This window comes from Xiphophorus couchianus, chromosome 11 (assembly GCF_001444195.1).
Source record: "Xiphophorus couchianus chromosome 11, X_couchianus-1.0, whole genome shotgun sequence".
Lineage (NCBI taxonomy): Eukaryota > Metazoa > Chordata > Actinopteri > Cyprinodontiformes > Poeciliidae > Xiphophorus > Xiphophorus couchianus.
In genome coordinates this window covers 2,025,311-2,050,067 of record NC_040238.1, presented here as the reverse complement: position 1 = coordinate 2,050,067, position 24,757 = coordinate 2,025,311, and the positions used below count along the sequence as shown (strand labels likewise).

Here is a 24,757-nt window from a genome sequence, read left to right as displayed (position 1 = left end):
CATGCACACTTCTGAGCTGTAACGGTGATGCCTAACGCCGGCTCTGTGTCAGAATCCTACCAAGACATCGAGGCGGCGCTGACTGAGATGGAGTCCTGCATGAAGCTGCTGTTCCCTGAGTTTGGCCTGGCAGGTTCCCCAGCAGATAACAGCGGCCCCTCAGACGGCCAGCCGGACAAAGGCCGCCAGGCCGATTATGATGAGCCCTGCTGCAGTAAAAATCTGAGGGAGAGGAGGGACTGCAGGGAGGAGGAGAAGGAAGAAGAGGAGGAGCACTCTGACACGGAAAACAGAGAGAAAAGCTGTGAAGAGGAGAGGAAGGAGGACGAGGAGGGAAGGACAAAAGCAGAAATGGAGGAAGACGGAGAAGGAGCGGAGGAAAGTAGTCAAGAAGAGTCAGATGAAGAAGACTCGTTCATCAGGAACTCTGGGCTCATCTCTCACATCTACAGCCTGGACGTGAGCCTCAGTCCTGGTGGGTCCGGTGGGATTATCTAATCCTGATGAAGCAGCAGAGACAAGCCGGACCCTCTGATGGTTTCCTCCATGTTCTCCCATCAGTTCTTCATGTGAAGGAGACAGAAGACAACGAGCCGGTGGTTTCCACCATGATGGAGCTCCACAGGGTGATCAGCTCCAAACACCTCCCCGCCGTCCAAGGCTGGGTCCAGGTCAGGCCGACACACACGCCCCCCCCACACACACACACAGTATACACAACTCTCAAGCAGTTTTTTTAGGTCTTTTAATGTCCCAGTCAAAGTCTTGCGATGGCGTAATACGGCCTTTATAGACACAAACAAAATGAGTAGTAAAATTCTGCCAAAAACCAGACATTTTAGGATTAATCTCAGAACATTTCTAGATAAAAACTCACATTTCTGAGTTTCAAATGCTGATTTTTACTTTTTGCTTTTGAAACTTTTTCTAGAAAACTTCTGAGATTATTCTTTTTTGGCAGAAATTTCCTCCTTCTTTCTATCTACCGTAGCATTAATATACCATTGTAAAATCTAGACCTTAATTGAAAACTTAAAATCTTGGCAGCACTTGAACATTAATGCTCATTGTTGGTCGTTTTGCGTAGTGAGTTTTCAGACAATACATATAAACAAAGGAAATGATCAGATCCAGATTTTTAAATCTCGGTGTTTGGCCAGAAAACTGCAGTCGGTGCAGCGATAGCAGTAACAGCAGAGTGTCTTCCTCTTAATCTGATGAGAACAGGTTTTATTGGTTCCTCTTGCTGCTGATGTGATCCTCAGATAGCTTCCTCCATCTTTGTTTCCACCCTGCCTCTCCTCCGTCTGTGCAGGTCTTCACCAAGTCCCACGCCGAGCCACAGCTGCTGAGGAGAGCGCTGAGTCTCAGGAAGTCTTTAGAAGCTGCGCTGCAGAAACACAGAGAGCTTCACATCGACTGTAAGACCCGAGTCCGCAGAGTGGTGAGTTTTAACCGCTGACCCCGGATCAGATCGCCTCATTCAGGCGCTGAGGGAGGGGATTCTGATGCTGCTTCACTGAACCTGTTGACCGTGGAAACATTTTACAGTCTGTGCATAATGAACAGAGGAGCAATTAATTTTAATTTTCATTTGATTATTTTATTACATCACTTAAGCCCCACCCACTCAGAGAAATAACTGAGGGTTTCTGGGAGACTCCTCCAACTTCTCCCTGTGAATGAAATTGAAGCCATACTCACAGAGGTCACAGATTATGACATGCATTGATACGTGGGGAAATATAAGCAGATACCAGAACGAGAAACAGCATGAGAGCTTCCATTTACCCTAGTATACTTTCATCCTTTGGAAGTATAAAAATGTCCAGCAGGTGGCAGTATGCTACCACAAGACATTACTGACATTACTGATGCTTAGAGCAGAAAGCCATCAGGTGAGAGCTGCCTCTGCATTCACAGAACTTATCTTAGTTTGTTTCCTTTTAATACAATTTTGTACAATGAAGAATATGTGAAACTGGTGCCTCAGAACAAAACCAGGGTCCATTTGAACACAAAAAGCTCCACTGAACCATATATAGCATAGGAAATATAACTACATATGAAGGCAGGAGGAGATGCACTTATTTAGCCCAATCAGAATAATAGCAAAATGGTCACATTTGAAAAATGTGAAATCATTTGAAAAGCCTGGTTTTCATCAGCACCATCTAGTGGTTGTTGGCAGAAATGCATCTCCACATTACTACTGAGTCCTGAGGTCAGAACAGACCAACCAGGGAGTTCTATATGAAGCCAACAAGACCATAAAGATTATTTAAAACTATAAACAAAATGAATCTGAGTGTCAAGTGTTGTTCTGGAATAGAGCTGACTGGTGTATTGTATTTATATGTGGCAGATTACAATATGAGCCTGTACAGCAAGGCAATCACTAAATACCATTTGCATTGAATACTCATTAGAATTTAAGTGCCATGCATTCATAAACTGCAGAAGGATCATTTAAGTTAACAGTAGTGCAGACTTCTACACCTGATGCTCAAGAGGAGTGAGGAAAATTCAACTCAACTATTCACACTGAGTTGTGTGTTTTCCAATTTTGTGTAGGCAATGCTGTTAATTTTAATTTTCATTTGCAACTTTGATTGATTGAAATAAACTCACACACACACACACATATATATATATATGTATATGTGATGTGGATATTTAAGAATGTTCTACATGCCATTGGTAAGTTTCTCTAACAATTAAACTGGCAACAACTGAACAGTGTAGCAATGCAACAGTATCAAATTTGACCATAAGAAGAATGATCTATAAGACTAATTTCTGTGGGATATGGCAAAAATTATTCTTAGTGAATTAAGCTTAATGAGCTTAATTGAGATTAACTGAAAGCCCTGAGAACTGATACAAAATTAAAAATGTGTGGGTAGCTGGTAATAGAGGCTTTTAGTTTCAGAAGTTCTATCTTGGGCTACACACAATGTTTTAAAAAAAGATTTCAGAAGGCCACTTTTTTGATAGATACATCCTTTTTTGAGGAGAAAATTATCTATCACTTCCTAGTGTCTCTCTGTCCGCCTCCCTGCTAATAAAGGTAATATTAGTAACTATTTAAGCTCCGATATCATCCTGTGTTGTTCAGGAGCAAAGTGTCAAACCAGCGACAGAGGACGTTTGGGAGAGGTGAGGAGAGCAGAGGAGCTTGAATGCATAATGTATCAGAGGCAGGGAGGAGAAATTGGGGAGCAAAGGGGGAGGATGTACCCATTCATTTGCTCCAGCAGCGCTAATGTGCCCCATGGCTTGACAGCTGATAGGTCTATCTTGGTGCCTTCGTATCGAGCTCAGCATCACAGTGTTGTGTGCTCCAGCCTCTTACCCTATGCATGCGTGCGCCTCCATTCTGGGCTGTCCCAAATAAAACTTCAGGTGTGTATGTAGAGTTTTAGAGGCATGCAGCATCACTGCAGAGACAAACATGCAGGAACTGCGGAATATCTGAGGGAGCTGATGGTTCTGATGTTAGAGAGACAGAAAAAAAGCTGCAAACTGCTTTACGCTTTTGAAAAATAGTGGTGTGTGAATTCATGTTTAGCTGAAGGGAGAGCAGCAGAGTGACAGTGACAGAGCGACGGGCGTCTGGCGCTGCCTGGTTATCACTGTCAGGGACCAGTCTGCTGCACCAGCAGGCCCAGCTCTGTGATAACCACACAACTTACAGCCCCTTTATCATAATTAGCTTTTCCTTTTTAGCCTTAAAAGGCCTTCCATTACTGGGTCCTTTTCTATCGGCCCGCTGACACGCCACACGATTGCTTTCTCTGTCTCAGCGGGCCCCTCAATCTAGACTCACGTACCAAGGGAGCCTGGAGAGAGAGAGGCCGGCATTATGGATGCAGATAGAGGCTTGTTTATGGAATAAGAGAATAAAAGGTAGGAGAGCTTGAGGAAAGAGATCTGCATCAGGCTAGGAGACTTTTCAGTAAGGGTGTGGTTTATTACTTTTGTATTGTTTTCATATTAGCACAATGATTTTAGTAATTATGGTATAAAAACTTTAGGTTCTGTGCAGTTTTGCCTTCCATCCTTTTTATAATTGGGGTAACTCAGAGTTAGGCTCCAGTAGATCTGACACGATAACTCATTTTGTTGGAGAATAAATTGTCTCAGTAAGGATTGCATTATTATTTCACCCCCTTAAATACCAATAAACTTTATTTTTGTAAAGAACACTCCACACTGGAACAGGAAAACATTTTAAGTGTCTAAAATAAAACACAAAAACAATACATAAATGAAAAAACACTAACTAAAACCATAAAAAAATGATTATGTAAAGAAACCTGCCCTTTCAAAAATAATCATCAGTATAAAAATGATTGATTAACCAATGCATCAGTTGATTAATTGATTATTGCAACAGGCTTAGGGTCCCGTTCCTTTCACAACGATCCAAACAGAATCCAGTTTAATCCAGTCAAGGTAAGTACAACTTGATGCAATAATATTACAACATCTTCAGATTCATCAGATCATAAAATACCATTCCTATGAATCCAAGTATTTCTGTTGATACAGACTGAAAACAAACAATATTTATAACTGTTTATTTAGCTTGCAGGAAAACTGCTGCAAGCTAAACTAGGATAACATCATTCATGTATAAACAAGTGGAAAAAAATGACTTTCTGAACTCGAAATGTATTGATATACAAAAGTTAGAGTGCAAATACTTGATGCAATTCTTAAAGAAAGTAAGTCAGGCTTACACTGACTGCTGTCCGTTCTCCAGTTTGAAAAGGTTCCTCAGTAATGATGGCCTCACATATTGCCTACTGGGCAGCTTCATCAACACTACTGTCATTTTCTGTTCCTTGATAAATATAGTTATTGTTTTATTACCAATAGTTTCACATGCACTCATAATTGGTATGAATGCTACATACATTTGGGGCTTTAATGTTGAGACATCAAACAACTGCGGTAGATTTTCAAAACTAGAACGGGATTCACAAGTTAAACATTCTGGCAAATACCTGGAATATTTTGCTAAGGGGAGCTGAACGTTCTAGATCACTGGAGGTCTTTGAACTTGATATGTTCAAGCCCTTGATATGTTCAAAATGCAGCTGGTCACTTCTTTTTCCCAGCATAAGAACGACTGATTTGACTGTCCTCGCTGGATTTACCAAAACTCAGGACACCAGGGAAAGTTCATAGAACCTAGTGAAGACCTGAGGACAGCTCTGGAGTATTTCCTAACTGTAGATTCTAAGATCAGATGGTTGTATGTAAGGACAAATTATCTAGTTATGTCACTTCTGTGCTGAAAACTCGTAATGAAAACACCAAATATTTCAGTCTAATGAAATGTAATTGATCAAGATACTCAGGAATTACCCACTAACCACCAAGGCTTACACCTGCCATGTACTGGAAACTGCAGGCACACAATTGGCCATGTTCAGTGAAGCCAGTTTACCATCTCTATGAACGGAGAGGATGCTGAGCAAGAAAGTAGTTCTGGTTTTATAATCAATACTTTGAAGCATTGCAAAAAGGATGTTAAATTGGAATACAATAGGATGTTCCAGCAGCGCAATGATCCCAAAAATAGATCTCAGAAGTGGTTTGAGAATATATGAGGCAGCGTGTGGAGGAGCCCAGACCTCGGTCCTGTAGTAAATCTTGGGACAATGCTGAAAAGATACCAGCAGTGGAAAAAGGAGTGGCAAGATATCCAGTTAGAATAATGGCAAGAACTTTTTGATGGCTACCAAAAGTGTGTGAGTGGCAGCAAATTGATAGTGAGGTAGTATGCATATATCTTGACCCTGTACAATAGTTCAATACTTTTCTATCCATGCTTTGGCATATCTTAATTTTGTGAGTTATATTGATTTTTGTCCCTCATGTGGAAAGACTTCACTTGCTCTTTTCTAAACATGGGTTGTCTCCCAGGAGATATTTATTGGAAGGATTTGGATTTGTAATGGCAGACTGGTGCGTGCATCCATTGGCACTGCTAACTGAACACATGGACTTCTGAGGAATGGATAAGACGTGCAGACTTATTTAAGCACATCTGTTTTTGAGAGTGTATTCAGTCACTCTGGGCTCCATTCATACGGGCCAAGGGCTTGTTTACTGCTGATAACCCATCTTATCGCAGCACAATGGATGTGGTCGCTCGTTCTGCACTGGAGATAAACAAAGAAAGACTTTTCCTCTATTTCTTTCTTCCAGTGCTCCCTCCTTCTCATATGTACATTTATTGCCTGAATGACCAATAACATGCTTTCCTGGGTCAATGTACATTTTTTCTTGATTTTACTTTCATTCGATTGCTTGTTTACAGAAAGTCTCTTTGAGTTTAGCGACTTGATTTATTACTTATTTTATTTTTATCTGTGGGATATAATGAAAGACATTAAAATATCTTTACAATAAGATGCACAGTGGTGGCCAATCAGAGGTTTCAGTCACTGAGCAGGGATAATGACAGTTTAACCTGGACACAATGTGGTACTTGATGGAAGAGGTCAAGGGTAGTTATTATCTTGTGTGATTACATAACCCATTCTATCGGTGTGTATGGTGGTCACAAGGGATAATAAAATGCAAAAGCCACAACACCACAACAATTGCCAAAGCCACCAGGCAGCAGCACAAAGTTGCAAGGCAACAGCACACAACCACAAACTAATAGGAAAAAGCCACAGCGCAATAAAACTAACAATGGAACAGCAACAGGTCAGTCTTTCACCAGGATAATCCTGGAGATTGATGCAAAGAATCATCTTTCAGAACCTCTAAGCACAGTACTGGAGCTACAGCAGAATGGTTTAGATCAGGGGTCTCAAACTCCAGTCCTCGAGGGCCGCAGTCCTGCAACTTTTAGATGTGCCTCTGCTGCACCACACCTGAACAGAATAATTAGGTCATTAAGGCTCTGGAGAACTGATCTACACAAGGAGGAGGTCATTAAGCCATTTCATTCCAGTGTTTTGTACCTGTGGCACATTTAAAACTGCAGGACTGCGGCCTTCGAGGCCTGGAGTTTGAGACCCCTGGTTTAGATCATATGTTGATGTGGCACAGTCAAAGTTCAAAATACAGTCTGTTGGTAGTACTGAAAATTGTTCATATATATATCCACTTTACAGTCTGACTCAGTTTAATAATTCCCCCCTGTCCTGCCTGAAAAAATGGCATAATTTCTGGATCTACAGAGATGGAGGCATAACAAAGCAGATTCACCTGTGACTGCAGTAACAGATCATTTTTCAAAGTATTGACTCAGGGAGGCTGAGTACACTTTTATGCACACAAAAGATTAAGACATGTCTACATTTTCTTTATTTTAACATACTGGTCTGTCACATAATGTAAGCATTTCCTGGTCATGAGGACTTTTGGAAGGCACTTTATGCAGCAATTAACTGCAGCATTAATGAAAAACAATAATTGGGTTCATAAGTTCGAATTTCGGGTTGATTTTCTGTAATTCACAAAATGTAAAAATGATCGGAGTTTGTTAAAAAGAGTTAGAATATGCCCAACATGAGTGGATGGAAATGGGATCAGAATAAAGGCTGGCTCTGCTGTTAGAGTTATAAAATGGTAAATCACAGTCTGGTTCCATCTGAGGTCTCTTGATAGTGGGAAAGAAATGGTTTCCAAATTGGAACTGATGGATCCACTGGGACTGTCCTGGGGGAATTAGGACGAAGGAGGAGAGACTGGCTATCGCTGAGATAGTCTTATATCCCTTACCACAGGGCTAAACTGGGATTGTGGGCTTCAGAAGCCCAGTTGGGCCTCGGGACACTCTGTGTGGCATGATCGACCTTTCAGGTGTCGCTCAGAATACACGTTGAAATGAAATGGAATAATCTCCCGTTGGCAGGGGGGCGAGAATGTATCATAACGACTCTTTTAATCACAGATTGAGACAGACCGGGAGGGGGAAGTGGAGCAGACAGTTGAGAATAAGCTCTTTGACAGGAAAAGGTTTGGGAAGCTCCGAGCCGGCTAATAGACCTGCCAGGATAGGTTAGTGAAATAAAGATGTCACCTTATACATCATATAAGCTGACTGCTCCCCAGAGACAAAGGCCTCTTCAGTGTGTTTTAGGTAGAGAGGGGGTTGAGAGGAATAATGTGGAGACGTTACATAGAGAGAGATAGAGAAAGAGCGAGCGAGGAGTGCAGAGCTTTTTCTCATTAGAGGGACATCCCAGGGGATCTTTTCAAGGTAGTAATGAATAGAAGTGCAAGGTGGTAATAGAGATGTGGGATGTTGTGGCAAATCAAGCCTTGAATAGGTCAGACTCCATGGGAAGCTTTAGGCCTAATTAGTTTGTAAATATGTTCAAATCAATTGCATAGAGCACACCTCGAGCCTAATGAACAGAACAAATATTTCAAAATGGCCGAGTCCAGGTCAGGGAGTGAGATCTGTGTAGATTAATATGAGAGAGGAGTTAGAAGAGATGGATACGACAGAGTGCCTGAAAGTGTTAACTAGGTAGTAGGTTGGAGGTTGAGAAAGGCCACATCAATCCACCGCTGTTCCTAAAGGCTCCCACATTCTTCATCTAAAGTGTTGGAATCGGCTCTCATTGACGTAGACGTGCAACAAAAACTGCATCGTTTTGTTCGCAGAGAGCCTTCCATCAGACCCGAGTCGAACTATTACAGCAGAGCTCTGTGAAGTGTTGTGTGATTGGTCAGAAGTTTGTGGACATATTTTATGCAGAAATGAACTCGGACAGCAGTGTTGATATTTTGCTTCAACTAGTCCACTTCAACTATCTGGTTTTCTACCTGCAGGAGACATGAATACTTTTAAAGAATGCTTTTGTGAGGTAAAAAGGAATTATGTACATTTGTATGAATCTTCACTAAAGAACTATTAAAAGTCTGTCAAATGATTAAAAACTCCTGAATGGAAATTGTATTGTTGTTATGCATGGAGGAAGCAGTCTGCAGAACAGTGTGGTGCTCTGTCTGTGACTGTTTTATGAAAACAAAATAGAGAATGCAGGGGGCAGTGGGAACCCCGAGCCCCTTTGGGTAGAGGCATAACATATACTGGAGCGGGGGGAGTGTCCTCCAGGTGGTCTGAGCTGTTGTATGAAAGGTGTGTTTCAACTGCTGGACTTCAGGTGAAGTATGCAGGAGCCTTAACTCAGTTTTCATGTTGAAATAATGATTACCCCACTTCCTTTTTCATCGTCAGACTCTTAACTGTTACCTTCTTTGTTGTCCTTCCATGACCAGTGTCCCAAGCAGAGGGACTTTCTATGCATTATATTTGTATCATTGACCTTTTTGAATGGCATTGTGGGGAGTGTGGTCTGTCAGAGGTCTTTATTAAGTTCATTGGCTCTCTACACTGTGTTCCAAATTGTTTTGCAAATTGGATTTAAGTGTCATAAAGATACATTTTTTGTTGTGCTATTAAATTTATAGATGGTATTGTGTGTCAGGGCTCTTTGATTCACTATAATTAATTTCAGAGAGCTGGTTGATTAGTTTGTCTGGTGAACTCAATTAAAGGAAATCTATTTAAGAAGGATGCTCCACATTATTAAGCAGGCCACAGGTTTCAAGCAATATGGGAAAGAGAAAGGATTTCTCTGCTGACGAAAATCATCAGATAGTGTAGTGCCGTATGACAAGGTATGAAAACATTAGATATTTAACAAAAACTGAAGCGTTATCGTTTTGTGAAGAGATTTGTGGCTGATTCAGAACAAAGATGGGTTTGTACAGATAAAGGCAGAATGAGGAAGGGTTCTGTTCATTCAAATTCATCAGATTAAGAGAGCAGCTGTTAAAATCCCCTTACAAAGCAGCAAACAGTTATTTGAAGCTGCTGGTTCCTCTGGAACCTCAAGGTGGAGGATCCTCCAGAGGCTTGTGGTGCATCAACCTACTATTGGGCCACCACTAACCAGAGCTCACAAGCAGAAACTGTCACAGTATGCCCAGCCATACATGAAGATTAATTTTCAAATAGACTTGTTCACTGATGATTGCTGTGCAACCCTGGATGGTCCAGATGGACGCAGTAGTGGATGTGGTGGTGGATGACCACCACATCCCAACATGGCTGTGACATCAGCAAGGAGGTGGTGGAGTCATTTTTTGGGCCGAAATCCTGGGGAGAGAATCATTGGTCGGCCCCTTCAGAGTCCATGAAGGTGTGAAAATGACCTCAGCAAAGTAGATGGACTTTCTGACTGATCACTTTCTTTCATGGTTCAAAAAGAAGAGTCATACCATCTGTAGCAAAATCATCTTCATGCATGACAATGCACCATGTAATGCTGCAAGGAATACCACTGTGTCATTGGCTGCTATGTGCATAAAAAGGGAGAAACTCATGGTGTGGTCACCATCCTCCTCTGACCTCTGACCTCAACCCTATTGAGAACCTTTGGAGTTTCCTCAAGCAGAAGATCTGAGGGTAGAATGCAGTTCATATCAAACCAGCAGCTCTGGGAAGGTTTTCTGACATCCTGCAAAGAAATTCAAGCAGAAACTTTCCACAAACTCACAAGTTCAATGGATCAAGAATTGTGCTGTGATTTCAAAGAAGGTCCTATGTTAACATGTAACTCGCTCTGTTAAAATAACTTTTGATTTTAGTACATGTGACCACTTAATGCTGCACATTCAAAGAATGACCGTTTGCAGTTCTTCATAATCCATAAAATGTTCAGAAAATCTGCTGTGCATAATAATTTGGAACAGTGCATTTTGAGATTTTTATTTTATTTTTTTTAAACTGTTCTCATGGGGAGCTTTGCTCAGTAAAATTTAATTTATACTGTAATAGTTCATGACTTGAAAATTATACTGACCATCATTTGCATTGACCATTTAAGAAAATCTGAGAAAATATCACTTGCATAATATTTTGGAACACAATATAGAGTTCCTGTGTTTTAGAAATAGTGACACTGGAGACATTCAGTTTCCCAAAAAGACATTTTCCATTTTAGCTTTTAAATGTGAAATGAAATCATCTAGGCCCTGAGTGTGTGTGTTAGTGTGTGTGTGTTCAGCCAGGTGGAGAGCTTTATTAACTTGTCAGAAATGACAATGGAGACATCTCCAACGTCTTTTTCACCTCCTCATGCTCTCCGTTCCTCTCCTCCTTCCTCCTACTCCTCCCTCTCCTTTTACTTACTCCTCGTCCTCCTCCCCCCCTCTGCTTTTGCCTGTGCTATGCATTGCCCACCCACCCTTCCCCCCTGCCCCGTCCCCCTCTGCCATACACCTGACTTATGGCTGTGCAGTAATAATTTGCCAGACCTTGGCAGGCCAAGTGTACATTAGCATATAAATAGCAGATGCACTGAGTGCCCATCACAGTCGACTACATTTAATTTTTGGTTTATAAGATTGAATGGGTTTTTAAACACAGTGTCATCAAACTTGCCAAGAGACAAATGAAGTCAGGGAAGCAGTTGTCCGAGGTGGCGCCCTCACATCAGCTCTGTAAAGCAGAGCTTACTGAAGGGGAAGGTGGAGGCAGAGGCAGGGTGAGGTGGTGCTGAGAGGGAGACACCTGTGGTGGCCAAATTTAGATGTTAGAATATTTGTGACAGGAGTGAGCTTTTCCTCTGATCATACAGTGATTCCCCTCCCTGACCTGTTGCTGCACACTATTACTCAACTGGGAAAAGGCTGCTACACTTTTCACTCGCTTAAAAAACGATTATAGTCAAGGAACATTTTTAAGGTAATTCCTAAGAAAGATGAATTAATTAGATCTTGTTATGATGATCATACTCTACAATTTTAAATATTTTAATCAATAAGTTTGTAATTAACTATGTTAATTACAAATTAACTATGTTACATATGTATATACTATATATATATATATATATATATATATATATATATATATATTTCCATCCATCCATCCATTTTCTAAAACCCTTGTCCCTAGTCGGGGGTCGGGAGGTGCTGGTGTCTATCTCCAGCTAACGTTCCGGGCAAGAGGCAGGGTCACCCTGGACAGGTTGCCAGTCTGTCGCAGGGCAACACAGAGACAGACAGGACAAACAACCATGCACACACACACACTCACACCTAAGGAGAATTTAGAGAGACCAATTAACCTGACAGTCGTTTTTGTACTGTGGGAGGAAGCCGGAGTACCCAGAGAGAACCCATGCATGTACAGGGAGAACATGGAAACTCCGTGCAGAAAGATCCTGGGCCAGAATTGAACCCAGGACTTTCTTGCTGCAAACTGCTCCACTGTGCAGCCCTATATATATATTTAATATTGTATTTTATTTTTACATATGTGATACAGGTTATCTGCAGTTTTCAGCAAGTCAAATTTAAGACTTTTTAAAACCTTTTCAATGCCACCTTGAATGAAATATAAGACCAAAAAGAAATGATCAATATGAAGGAGTCATATGTCCCTCAACAGCTTTAACATAGTGCCAAACTTGAAAGTTTTTTTCCATAGAATACACCTACCCTGGTACGGGCTGGCAACAAAAGTGAGCCAGTGGGAAAGACAAAATGAACAGAAGCTCTGAAAGGGCTCGACACGCGAGAGGCGACTTTGCTCCTCCTTCGTTCATTTCCTATAGAACTTCCACCATGAGGTGACAATCGCTTCTTCTCCTCCAGCCAAGCAACCTATGACATTACTCGTGAAATTTTGAGCTCATTACTCGTTGTCATGCACACATGGGCTGGTGTCGCAACGCAAGAAAGTCTAAAGATTTTATGTCACTTATGGTGTGTTGTGTCTCACACCAAGTGGCGATGACTTTTTCCTGTCACTGCCGTTCGTTGCCCTCCACTCCTCTGACCCCCAGAGCAAACAAAGACCTACTTAGCAACGGCATATTAGCAGCAAGTTACCATTTGCCAGAAATGACTTGAAACAAAGAATGCAATTGATAACACAAAACTCAAACCTATACCTGACAGAAAAGTTCCACAAAAAAAAAAAAATCTCGATTAAATAGTCCTGTCACAAAAAAATTTAACACCTGTAGTTAACAAATTTAGGATAAACATACATTATTTCATTAGATTATAGTCTTAATTTTAGATACATGAGTATAAGACATTTTAATGATCCATGGACACCTTGTTGTATTTAGGCAGCAGCTGGACAAGCAGGCAAAGTGATTATATGGTGTTATAATAGGTTGAAGGTTGTCATACTGGACCGTGGTCTCTTTGTGACATCCAGATATTTGGTATCAGCTGATTCGTAGTTGCCTTTCTTGTTCACAATAGAGTAATTGAATAAAGTTCAGGAAAACAAATTAAGTCTCTCCATACCAAAGTTGGAGAATTCATGTTTACCTATAAAGCCCTCTGGGGCCTAACTGGCTTGTCTGTCTGGCCCTGAACAAATCTCTTAGAATTTTCTGCTGAAGATCTGATTGGCTTTCTCTATTCCTTACTTTCCCTTTTAGGGTCTATTTTATCTTTGCCATTACAGTAACGCATCATCCTGTTTTACTTTAACAACTTTTCTTATTTATTCAGCTGGATTCTGGAACTCTTTTTATTTCTACCTGGCCTGGTTTTTAATGTTAGAGTAACCAATATTTGTTCTGTCCTTTTCCTATTATAGTGACTCATGGCTTTGCTTTACCCAAAGCATCACTTCTAATTTGTCTGCTGAATCTCGAGTTTCATTTACAGCAGCAGTTTTTATCTCCTGCGTGGGGTTTTCTCCCCGCGAGCGTGTGTCCTGGAGAATAAACCAAAGCTTCGTTAAAATGCAAAGCAGCCCCTCGCGCAGCCATGTGGGGGAATGGAGGCCATATTTTAGCTGCGCCGGCCGTCAGCAAAATGTTTCTGGAGGAAAGCTAATCCTGCTGTAAGACTTACAGCTCTGCCAGGCCGCGCGACAGCACTTGATGCTATCAGGCTTAAATTAGGGTGAATTAGAGACAAAGAGGCAGAAAGCAGGGGAAAAGGGATGATGTTAGGGCAGGATTTTCCTCCAGCTGGGTGATCACTTCTTACCTAAGGGTCATTGATCAGAGCAGAATAAACCAGCTGGGATTAAAGTAGACAAGCACAAAACCTATAGAGACTATATCAGCGTGCATGGCTGTGTACGTGTGCTGGAAGTGAATCCATTGCTCTCTGAGGATGAATAATTGTTGCAGAGGCATGGAGTAATGGAGAAAGTTTGCTCTGGTGTTTAAAATGTTACACGTTGTTTAACAGCTTTGTCTGCTCTTTCTGTAGGAGAATAAATAAGACGGAGACACAGTATCTCAAACCTCACTTTCATTCACTTAAACAGATTTTTCCCCCCCAGAAATAAAAGAATCATTTGTATGGATGTTGTTTGAGTCAGCAGAAATGGAGTTTGCTTCTTTGAGCTGCCCATGTCGTTCAATCTGAAACTGGAAAAACTTTGAAAGTTATTGAGGAAAAATGCCAAACAGACAATTGGAGCTCAACATGCGGCGCCGTGCAAACGCACCTACACCCTTGTGCACAAGTGTCAGTGAATGTTGGGGAGGGGATTTTATGTGACGCAGCATCAGAAATAATTGCAAAATGACGCATAAAAAGGCTTCAGCCTATCTATAAGAAAAGATGAACTAGAGAAAGGGGCTCTAATACAGACGACTCTGGATGAGCTGAACAGATCCTGAGCTTAGATGGGAGAATGTGTCTATAGGGCATCTGTTTACGGTCCACTGAGGATGGAAATCGGTCCTGGTTTCCTTTAGCAGATCAGCCCATATTTACATAGGAAATAGATATTATCTCTCTCTGCAGTGCTCTGCTGCTGTCCCCTTTTGCTATTTTGTGAGAGAGGACTGACCCCAAAGGTCACATCATCATCTGAGGTTAACTATTCTCATCCCACTGTTGCCAACTTAGCAACTTTGTTGCTCTATCTAGTAACTTTTAAGACAAAAAACCAGGACAACCCAGAAAGGAAACCAGGTAAAGGGACTCTCTGGTAAAGGGCTACTTCAGCAGTTTTCTATAAACTGGAGTGGCTGTAATCAGCTGCAGTTTCCTCCAGTTCCGGTTTGATTGCTGCAGATTGTTATAGATCATATATGATGTTTATTCTCAAATGATGATTACAGACAAGCCTACCAAATGAGTGAACAACTGAACATCAAGTACAGAGTTGGCAGAGATTTACACAAGGTGTGTAGGGGTGTGTGTGTGCACACTTCACATGTCATAATATCTCTGACTCATAGACCTCCCTCAGTGTGTGTGTTGTGGGAGCGTTAATGAGTCCTAATTAGCCTTTAATTGTTTAGTTGCTTGTTAACTGAACAGCAAGTGTTGTAATATAAACGGTTTTAATTGTTCTCTGCATGCCGCCTCGAGAGCTGCCCATCCAGGCTGGTGACATGGTTAGCTGACTCTGTCCGCTAACCATGGCTGTGTGTGTGTGTGTGGGTGTGGGGACGTGGGGGTGGGCATGTGGGGATGTGTGTGTGTGAGTGTGGTGGGGGAGGGTGTTTTTAGTCATCATTCACAAACTCATCATTTGTAAACTAATTCAAACATGTTAATGGTCTTTATCTGCAGAAACGCAGCAGCCTTGTAACACACACACACACAACCCGACACACACACACACACACGCCTACATGCACATGCTCACGCAAATGAAATGAGTGAATGATAAAGGAGCCTGTGGGAATAAGATGTTAGTTTAACGTTAGGTTTTACTACTCCTCATAACGCTAATCACCATGATTATGATGCTGCTGAGCTGGAGTGTGTGTGTGTGTGTGATGTGTGTCCATCCTCAGCAACCACCCCCCTCCCCCCTCTCCAAACCCACACACACACACACACACATGCACATTTGTGTAATGGAAATGACCCTCTCTGTACAGGAGTGTTGTGTTCTGCATTGTAGCCCAACCATCAGCTAACAACCTCACCAGGAAATTAAAAACCATAAATTTAGCTCCCCACTGATGGCTGATCATCAAACACACACTCACACACATATTCAGACATCATTAACCCCCCCCCCCCGTTCTCTCCCCTCTAACACAAAGACATCACACGTCCTGTTTCTGTTCAGCCTTCTCTGTGTCATCTGCTTAGAATGGATTTCTATTTCTTTGTTTGATGCTATGAGTATTTAGAAGTATTAGTTGGAGCATTTTTCTCACTGTGCCCAAACTTCCTGAAACGACCACCGTGTCTGTCTGAAGCCAGAGGCTGTTTAAAGAAGAATAAATCAATGACACACAGTGTTGTTTTTCATTACCATAAAAACTCACACTTACAGTAACAGAGTTTATTGTCAGTTGGAGAGCTTTAAGGGTGGCCAAGGTGGATTGATCTGCTGGAAACGGGTTGAAACTGCTCTCCTTCATTACAGCGCTCCATGCTTTATGAAGGAGGAAACCCTCCATCTTTACACAACCAGCACTCTACCAATAAAGACTGAGCTTACAGTCCAACATCTCAAATACAAATCGGACATTGGATTTATTTTAACATTAATATCAACTTTTTTGAATGTCTTCTGATAAGGATGCACCAACTGTAGTTGTCTGACCAATATTTAAAAAGTCTGACATTAAGGGTCTGATTTGGTCAATACCAATTTTTTTGTAAAGTTGCTAAATATAGGAAAAGAGTCACTAATTTGGCTACAGTGGAATAACTCTTGTTAACAACATGCATAACCTGGTGGTCTGTCTGTCTGTCTGTCTGTCTCATGGCAGAGCAAATGTTGGCAGTGGCTGATTTTCAGACCTTTGCAGAGGTAGATAAGATCTCCCAAGATGAAGGAAAATCGGGGTTGATTTATCAGTGCACCCCTACAAACTGATAAATAAGACTGCTTCTGTTTTGGGGGACTGCTCTAGAATCCCCTTATTGACTATTGTACAATAAGGATTGGTCCAGTTCTACTAAGAAGAGAGCTCCAATATTCAGCCTGAAGCTTGTTGAAGGCTGCAAAAAGAATGCTGTGTATCTGTATCCTGCTGAGGGATCAGTGGATGTATATTCTGACCCTGTGTGGATTAAAGAAAAGAGATAAATGGTAAAAGCTAAACATATACAGGTATAAATATGTATAAAACATATGTTACTATCAGTAACAGATCAGTAATATGATTATGGATATCTTACCTCTAGTTCAGAGTTTGAGTTTCCTGATCTAGACTTCATATTAAATATTCATAATTCTTGCATTACCACTTCAGTTCTCTGAAACATGGTATACTGTACCTGGCAAAGTGAGTGATAAGAAGCAAAGTTACTAATATGTGGGCATTGTTACATTGACGTACACTACACAGCTTTCCTTTTGTATGGCAGCGATTTTTTATTTTTTTGTCTTTCTAAGGTTAAAAACCGCTACGTGTTTCCTTCTCTTCCTCAGATGAAGGCTACCTCAGACGGAGAGGAGGACGATGACGATGACGAGTTTGAAGAGGTTCCAGAGAAAGAAGGATACGAGCCACACATTCCTGAGCATCTCCGAGCAGAGTATGGTCAGTTTACCAGTACAAACACACACACTGATCCACACACACGTGCATAAACACTGAGCGGCAGCTACAAAAGGAGATCTGAAGCTGCCTTAATCTGCTCAGATCTTCACACGCTTGGTAAACAAACACTCAGTCGGGCTTCAAAGAGGCAGCTGACAGACAGCAGGTAAAGAGTTTAAGTGAGTTTCAGCACAAGTGTCTGAAAACCAGGAACAAAGCTGCTCTTTGGCCTCATAATCACAATTAACCATACAAATAAAGGATGATTTCTTCTAGCCAGAAACCTCATTCTATGTTTTAATATTTTTATCACTTTTTGAATATTGTTGTTGTTTATAAATATCAAGAGGGACAATGCACATCACATAACATGCCAGAGTTAAAGGCCAGTGTTCATCCGTAGTCAGTCAAGGTACAATCAAGACAAAGATTTGATATTTTTGATGTTTTGTTTCCCTCCAACATATGAGACCAGCAGACATACAAATGACCAAAAGAACCGAGGTTAGACAGCAGAACAAGAGTAGCTCTAAAAGAGACTTTCTAAACCTTTATTTTACAGATGCACTGATGTGAAAATTTGGGCTGATATCAGCATCCATTATTAATATTGCTGTTATGGCCTGTAACTGACAGATTTTACATTTTATGTCTATTTCACTACCCTTTTGACACCTGAATAAAAAAATTACCACCACTGCTTCTCTGCTTCAGTTTAGCACCCCACAATCCTTTGCTGCATCAATATCACTGTAACATGACCAAATAGATAATACATGACCAACGTCTTCCCATCCCCCTCCAGAAACAAACGGCAACAAGATGGACGTAGGTATCGGCTATTAATATTGGCCCAGGTTTATCGGAACAATACTGATACATAGAATACACCTTCACAGCGACCTGGTCTGTATGGAGCATGTTCAGCCTCCAGGCAACACACTGGGTAAGAGGTCACGTGTTCAGGTCAATGACCAAGTGAGTGTTTATGTAATTGCTATGTCAGCGCTAGAACAACATGCTGTTTTCTAAGTATGAGGTGATGTTGGAGTGTCTTTACTATTTCTCTTAGACAGGAGGTAGAATCTCCAGGCAACAGGAAACCCCAAAGCCACTCTGGTCCTCCATTGTCAGCCATATTGAACCATCATTCACATGGGTTGTATGGAAACTTGTATGTTTTCAATTGTGAGGCTTCTTTTTATATATATGTCTGTGTTAATGGCACAGTATTACAGTTATTGCTGGGTCAGCCATGTTATTTTGGCCTGGGGCAGATGACCTTCGACCTATGGCAAAAACTCCTCTCCTTCTCAGCGAATCATTCCTTTCAGGTCGAGGCTTTACTTTACCTGCGATCCCGCCCCTCTCTACTTCCTCCTCCTTCCATTACTAATCAATTAGAAGCCAGAGTAATTAGATTGTATCTGCTGGGCCCAAAGCAGCTGTGTCTATGTGTCTGTGTCGGGGTGATTAGTAGGGTTAGGTAATGATCTAGAGGGGCCATACCAAATTAACAATGCAACCTCTTTAATGAGCCCCTATTAGCCCTGCACCTAGATTGTACCACCCACTCTCACACTCTCTCTCACATGCCATCCTGCTGCTGTCTTGCTTGAATAACAAGGAATGGTCCTTCCTGTTGTTGCCTGTATTTTATTCATTATATGTAGTTATGAAAAATCTTTTAGGTCCATCATCAGTTTTGCTTTTGTCAGTTTTTTTTAAATAAACATATTGTTTGTTCATTAGACTTCTTTATCCAGGACAAAATACAGTTATTTGTGTAGCTCATAAGTCCATTGCTTTGAAAACGTATTAACATACATAAAAAACCCAGTCAGTTTTGTTTATGGTTCCATCTTGCTGCTGTTGGCCACGACCAGCATTTTGAAAAACCTGTAGCCACCTGTTGTATTTTTGTTTCTACTGGTACCAGTGAAGACACCAATATGGAAACTTAACCTAGTTAATGTGGAACTGTCCTATCGTCATGAGTCCTGATTGTGGAGTTGGTGGGCAGGATGTCAGGGTGTAGTGAAAGGTCCCCTTTCGAAGAACCAATTTTGCTCAAAGTGCTCTGTCCGTGAGAGGATCTGCAGTTTGGAACTCACTTCCTGTTGATTTAAAGTCCGTAACCAGTTTTAGTATGTTCACGAAACAAACAAAACTCTGGTTATATCAAAAACGTGTCTATTTTTAATGTTTTATGTTTCCCTGTTTGTTTGTAAATGTTGTCAACATTATGTTGTGCTATTTGAAATGATTATCACTTCAGTTTTTAAGAGGTACTTTTTAAAAGCCCATCTATGGACAAGTGCTGCGAATTAGCCGTTGCTATTGCACTATGACGCAAACATGGGACTGCTGTTTTGCTCAGTTTGTCTATGTCCTTGTGTGTCTGTCTCTATCAAACAAACTTAATAATAATAATAATAATAATAATAGTAGTAGTCACAGAGAGGAGAGAATATCCGTTTATCATCTTTCCTTTTGCAGATAATGTGTTTCTGTTGGCATCTTCAGGTCCTGACCTCCAGCATGCACTGGAGTGGAAAACGTCCTGTAAAAGGCCCTCATGATTGGGCCCATATGTCAGAATCGGTTCTCATTGTCACAGTTACGTGACGAAAATCTTGTCACAGCCACCCGGGTGAAGATCCCGACTATTTGCATGGGAAACTATTGTGTGATCGGTCAAAAATGTATGGGTGTGTTTGTTTATGCAGAAAATAGCCTCAGCTACTTAACTTCTATAATTAGATTATTCAGCCAGAGAACAGGAGAGACAGTTTTGAGGAGGAATGGTCAGAGGCCATGAGGAAGTGCATACAGTTGGACCTCTCAGCTCGGTGGATCTTGTGGACCATGCAGGGTTAGCGCGAAAACAAGCAACCGGCAACCACATGACCTCATTTCGACTGTTTGACTTCAGACCAACCATGCTGGTCTCTAAAGTCTGAGGCCATGGATCTCACCAGAAAAAAGGTGGGGTGACCCCATTGGTTTGGGGATCAGTCTCTGCCTTATGCAAAGGAATTTCAATATCTAGCTGTGATGGTGGGATGAAGTGGGAGATGGACAGACGGTTTGGGGCTTTGGCTGCAGTGTTTTGGTTTCTGCTGCATTCAGTTTTGGTGCCGAAAGAGTCGAGCCAAAAAGCACAGCTGGAGCACAGTTGTGCTCTTGGCAGCTGGTGGGGGTTTGATAGAAAACGATACGGGCGTGTTCTTTGACACACATCAGACGCTGTTGGTGTGTTTTACCCTTTAGGTTTCTGTGTCAGTAGCAGTGCTTTTCTTTTCCTTTAGAGTTTTGGGACTAAACCGATAAAGGTATTCCTAACCCTTCCACTGTCATATTGCAGACTCTATGATTGTTATGGACTGTGCCTTTGTTGTTGAAATATGAAGTTGTGTGTTGCATGGACATGGAAGGAGAGGCTGTAAGGCTACAGTCTGACCTTGGTCCAAAAATGAGGCTTTGAGGAAACCCAGATGAGAATCAAAAAAGCCCAAATCTGAGGCTACCTCTGTAATAATTCCCCCTTTGGTACCACATGCTTGTTACCACATTATTACTGAAGTGCTGTTCCGTTTTGTTTTCCGTGACTCTGCAGCAGCTTACAGTTTCAGAAACCTACAGCAGCAATTCTGCTTCTTATCATATCAGTGTGTTGACTGCTTTCATCTCTGTCTTTATTACTTTATAAGTAAGTATATTTGCAAATTTCATTCTTGTCTCAGTATTCCTCCTTCTTATCCTTAGTCTCTTTTTCTCTCTCTCTCTGTCTCTACCTTCCTTTCTGTTCTGTCTTTCTGGTTATCAGGTCTCTTATCCCTCCCTCTGCTGTCAGGACACTAGCTCTCTTTCTCAAATTAACATTTTAATTACAGGCCCTGCTTAACCCTGGAAGATCAATACTTCTTTCTGCTTTTCCACCAGCTTTTTCTTGAGCTGTGGTAACACCGCTCCCCACTCCCCTGTTTTCCACACTTTTTTCTTCAACAACCTTCTTGCAAACACACATACCCACACACACATACAATACACATTTCCTACATTGATCTGTGCGTCTTAACATCCACAACATCCAGTCAAAGCCGTGCCATTCGGCGCTCTAAAAGGAGCAGATTGAGTGTGTATTTTACCCTCTGTCAGCGAGAGAATGGGGTAGGGGGTTAAGGACAAGTGAGGTGGGGATAATAGTCTCTTAACCATTGACATATATGCTGTGTTTGCTATAACTTTCTAGTGTAAACTGTGTCAAAATAAACCATGTCCTGTGACAAACACTACGCTATTTTGCAACTTTCATCCTGATTATGAATACATTGGGACATTATGAACATGTATTTTGGGTTTTGCTAATTGGTCACAAGACTGTAACATATACTGTAGGTCTGTAACAGGACAGACAGCCAGAGACACACACACACACACGCACACACACACACACACACACACACACACACACACACAATGCCCATATTTTCGGATGCTGATTGGGGAAAAGTTCCACGTTTAGATGAGATCACCACGAGACCACCTTAAGTCAGCTGTAGTTGTCATGCCAGGCCACTAGAAGGCGCTGTGATTTTAGCAGGTGAAATGTGCATTAACTTTTGACCATAAGCTTCCACCTCATCTAGAAAACAATAACCCATCTCCAATGAACCAGGTCCTGATCAGAAGTTGTGTTACACAGTACAACGCTTTCTGTGTATTTCCTTACTATGTCTGCAAATGCTTCTCAAAAACTGGATAGTGAAAACGAACCAGTTGAAGCGAAATATCAACATTTCTGTCTGAGGACATTTCTGCACAAAACACACCTACAAACGTCTGACCAATCACACAACACATCACATAGAGCTTTGTACAAGGGCCAGGGCTGGTATGGAGAAGGGGAGGACGCCTCCCTGCCAATAAGATGATGCAATGTTCATCACACGACTACGTCAGTGAGAGCTGATTTTGAGACTTCAGATTAAATATGGGAGAGGCCTAATAGAGGAAGATCTGCTTCCTGTCTCTGGATTTTTAAGTTCCTGACTGAGAGACCAGAAAAACATTCCCAACTGTATAGACTATCCCAGTCCTTCAGGATTGTGTTTCCTCACAATGTCTTAACACATGACTGGAAAGCCATACATTTTTAAAAAGAGTTTTTTGGGCACTTGTGCACTTTTCACGTAATTCTGCATAACTGGGTTAATATTTTATTGCATGAATATGTTGGTGAAGCTTCTGGTATGTCGCTAAGAGAAACTGATGTAATGCTGAACCACATACCCTTTGTTTAGGTCTGGATCCCGCTCCTTCCACCTCAACTGCAGCATTTGCACCCAAAGCTCCCCCAGTCAGAAGACCTCCAGCTCCTCCACTTCCATCCAGCTCATCTTCCTCCTCCAGGAGGATGAGGAGGCTCCTAGAGGACGAGCAGGACCCAACTTCTGCTGCAGCCACACTGCGTGTCCTCAGACAGCAGATCCCCCTTCCAGAATCCAGGTGGTGACTTTCCCCCTGACTCTCCTTCTACAGACATTTCCCTTCATTCTTCTCACTTGTTTCATCTCCACTGCTGAAGCTACAAATTGTGGTTTAACTCTAATCCATGCATCTTGTCTTTAGCAGCAGCAGCAGCACTACTGGCCCTGGTCCATCTCAACAGAACGCTGCTGAAGCTCCAGTTGTTCCTTTCGGTTTGGATCTGTACTACTGGGGCCAGGAGCAGCCCAACGCCGGCAAGATTCTCAAGTAATACACACACACACACACACCCACCTGCACACACACACACACACACACACACACACACATTTCCACAAGTGGACATGAGTAGTTTTGGAAGCAGCCGTCCACATGACTGCACCCCATGCAGTAGTGTTCACACCACCTGAACTTTTTCTACTTCAACTGCAAACTCCAACATGTGAACTGTTAGAAAAATGAAATTTTACTGTACTTATACAGTAAACTCCTGACAACCACAACTGTTTGTATTTTACTGTAAATTAGAGATTTTATTTTACAATGTAAAATCTGATGTTTTCAGGTGCAATTAGAAAATCGTGACTATTTAGTTTACCATTTAGTTTAGTGATGATGATATCAGTTGTAGTAAATCCACATTTTCTTCATTCTACTGCACTGAAACTCAGTCTAACAGGCTGCAAAGCATGAACTTCTGATACTTTGTACAACCAACAGATAATGCCGTCCAAACAGACTTTTCAGATGTCCACACTTGGTTTTGGTTATTTTTCTAAGTGTTTCATTTCTCCCTACTCATTTGAGCATTTAATGCTGTAAAACCTGTGTGTTGTTTCCTGTGGCAGATCAGCCTCTCAGCACCAGTTCTGGGTTCCTGCAGAGGTGGAGGAGGAGGTGGAGAACCAGGACCTTTTGGCTCAGAGTAAGAGCAGATACATCTCCTTCCCGGGGAACTTTGTGCCCGTCAGCCATTCCTGCAGAGCCCCGCTGGGCAACGGCACGCTGTGTCAGCGGCAGGACCGCGTTAAGGTACCAAACCTGACTGGTTTCAGCTCCGGTTCAGTTTCATAAAGCGCTCTGCAACCATCCTGAACTGCTGCTGTTCGCCCTCAGTGCCCTTTCCACGGCCTGATCGTCCCCCGCGACCAGGAGGGACGGCCCTGCAGAGAGGAGGACCGGCAGAGGGAGGAGCAGGAGGAACGGAGGAAGAGAGAGCAGCAGCCTGGTGAGAGGAGATGAACTAAACAGAATCCAGAATTTGACATCGATGGGATTGTTTATTTCAGCAAAGAACCTCCAAAGATGAAGGTTCCTGCTCACCTTCTGATTCTGTCTGACTTTCCTAAACCTTCACAGAACCTTTTCAGGATTTACCCACTTCTTGCTAAAATTCTCTTCACTTTTTTCTAAGAATGAGTGCAGGACAAAGTCCTGATGAGATTCTGTAACCAATGGCAACCGCATATCTCTCCTCTAAGGGCCAGACTCCATCCTGACCCCCACTGCATCGTTTACCAGAGACCACCGCCACACACCTGACCTCAGCGTGGCTCTGGTGTTGATGTGGCCAACACAACCGTAGTGACCAACATTTGACTAATGCTTGTAGTAGAATGAGAAGCACGTCCCACAGCAGTGTGTGACCAGCAAACCAGGAAGAGGTCCCAAGCTGTTTTGGTTTTGTACATTCCTCCCTCACACTTCACTCATCCAGTCCAATACACAGCACCAAGCTAAAGTCAATATCACATAAAGCAGTTTCTCAT

At 42.0% G+C, this 24,757-nt stretch overlaps 1 protein-coding gene across 3 annotated transcripts in view; it reads left to right on the top strand.

Annotated features, from left to right (window-relative positions):
- uvssa (UV-stimulated scaffold protein A) overlaps positions 1–24,757 on the top strand; it is a 34,804-nt gene that overhangs the window by 2,492 nt on the left and 7,555 nt on the right. The window contains exons 6-13 of one of the 3 annotated variants that reach the window (XM_028031418.1): positions 53–475; positions 562–671; positions 1,316–1,444; positions 17,384–17,495; positions 22,802–23,009; positions 23,130–23,255; positions 23,837–24,020; positions 24,105–24,216. In XM_028031418.1, coding sequence (XP_027887219.1) covers positions 53–475; positions 562–671; positions 1,316–1,444; positions 17,384–17,495; positions 22,802–23,009; positions 23,130–23,255; positions 23,837–24,020; positions 24,105–24,216 — 1,404 coding nt within the window. The remainder of the gene's footprint in view (positions 1–52; positions 476–561; positions 672–1,315; positions 1,445–17,383; positions 17,496–22,801; positions 23,010–23,129; positions 23,256–23,836; positions 24,021–24,104; positions 24,217–24,757) is intronic. The other 2 variants (XM_028031420.1, XM_028031419.1) reach the window with 2 other exon arrangements.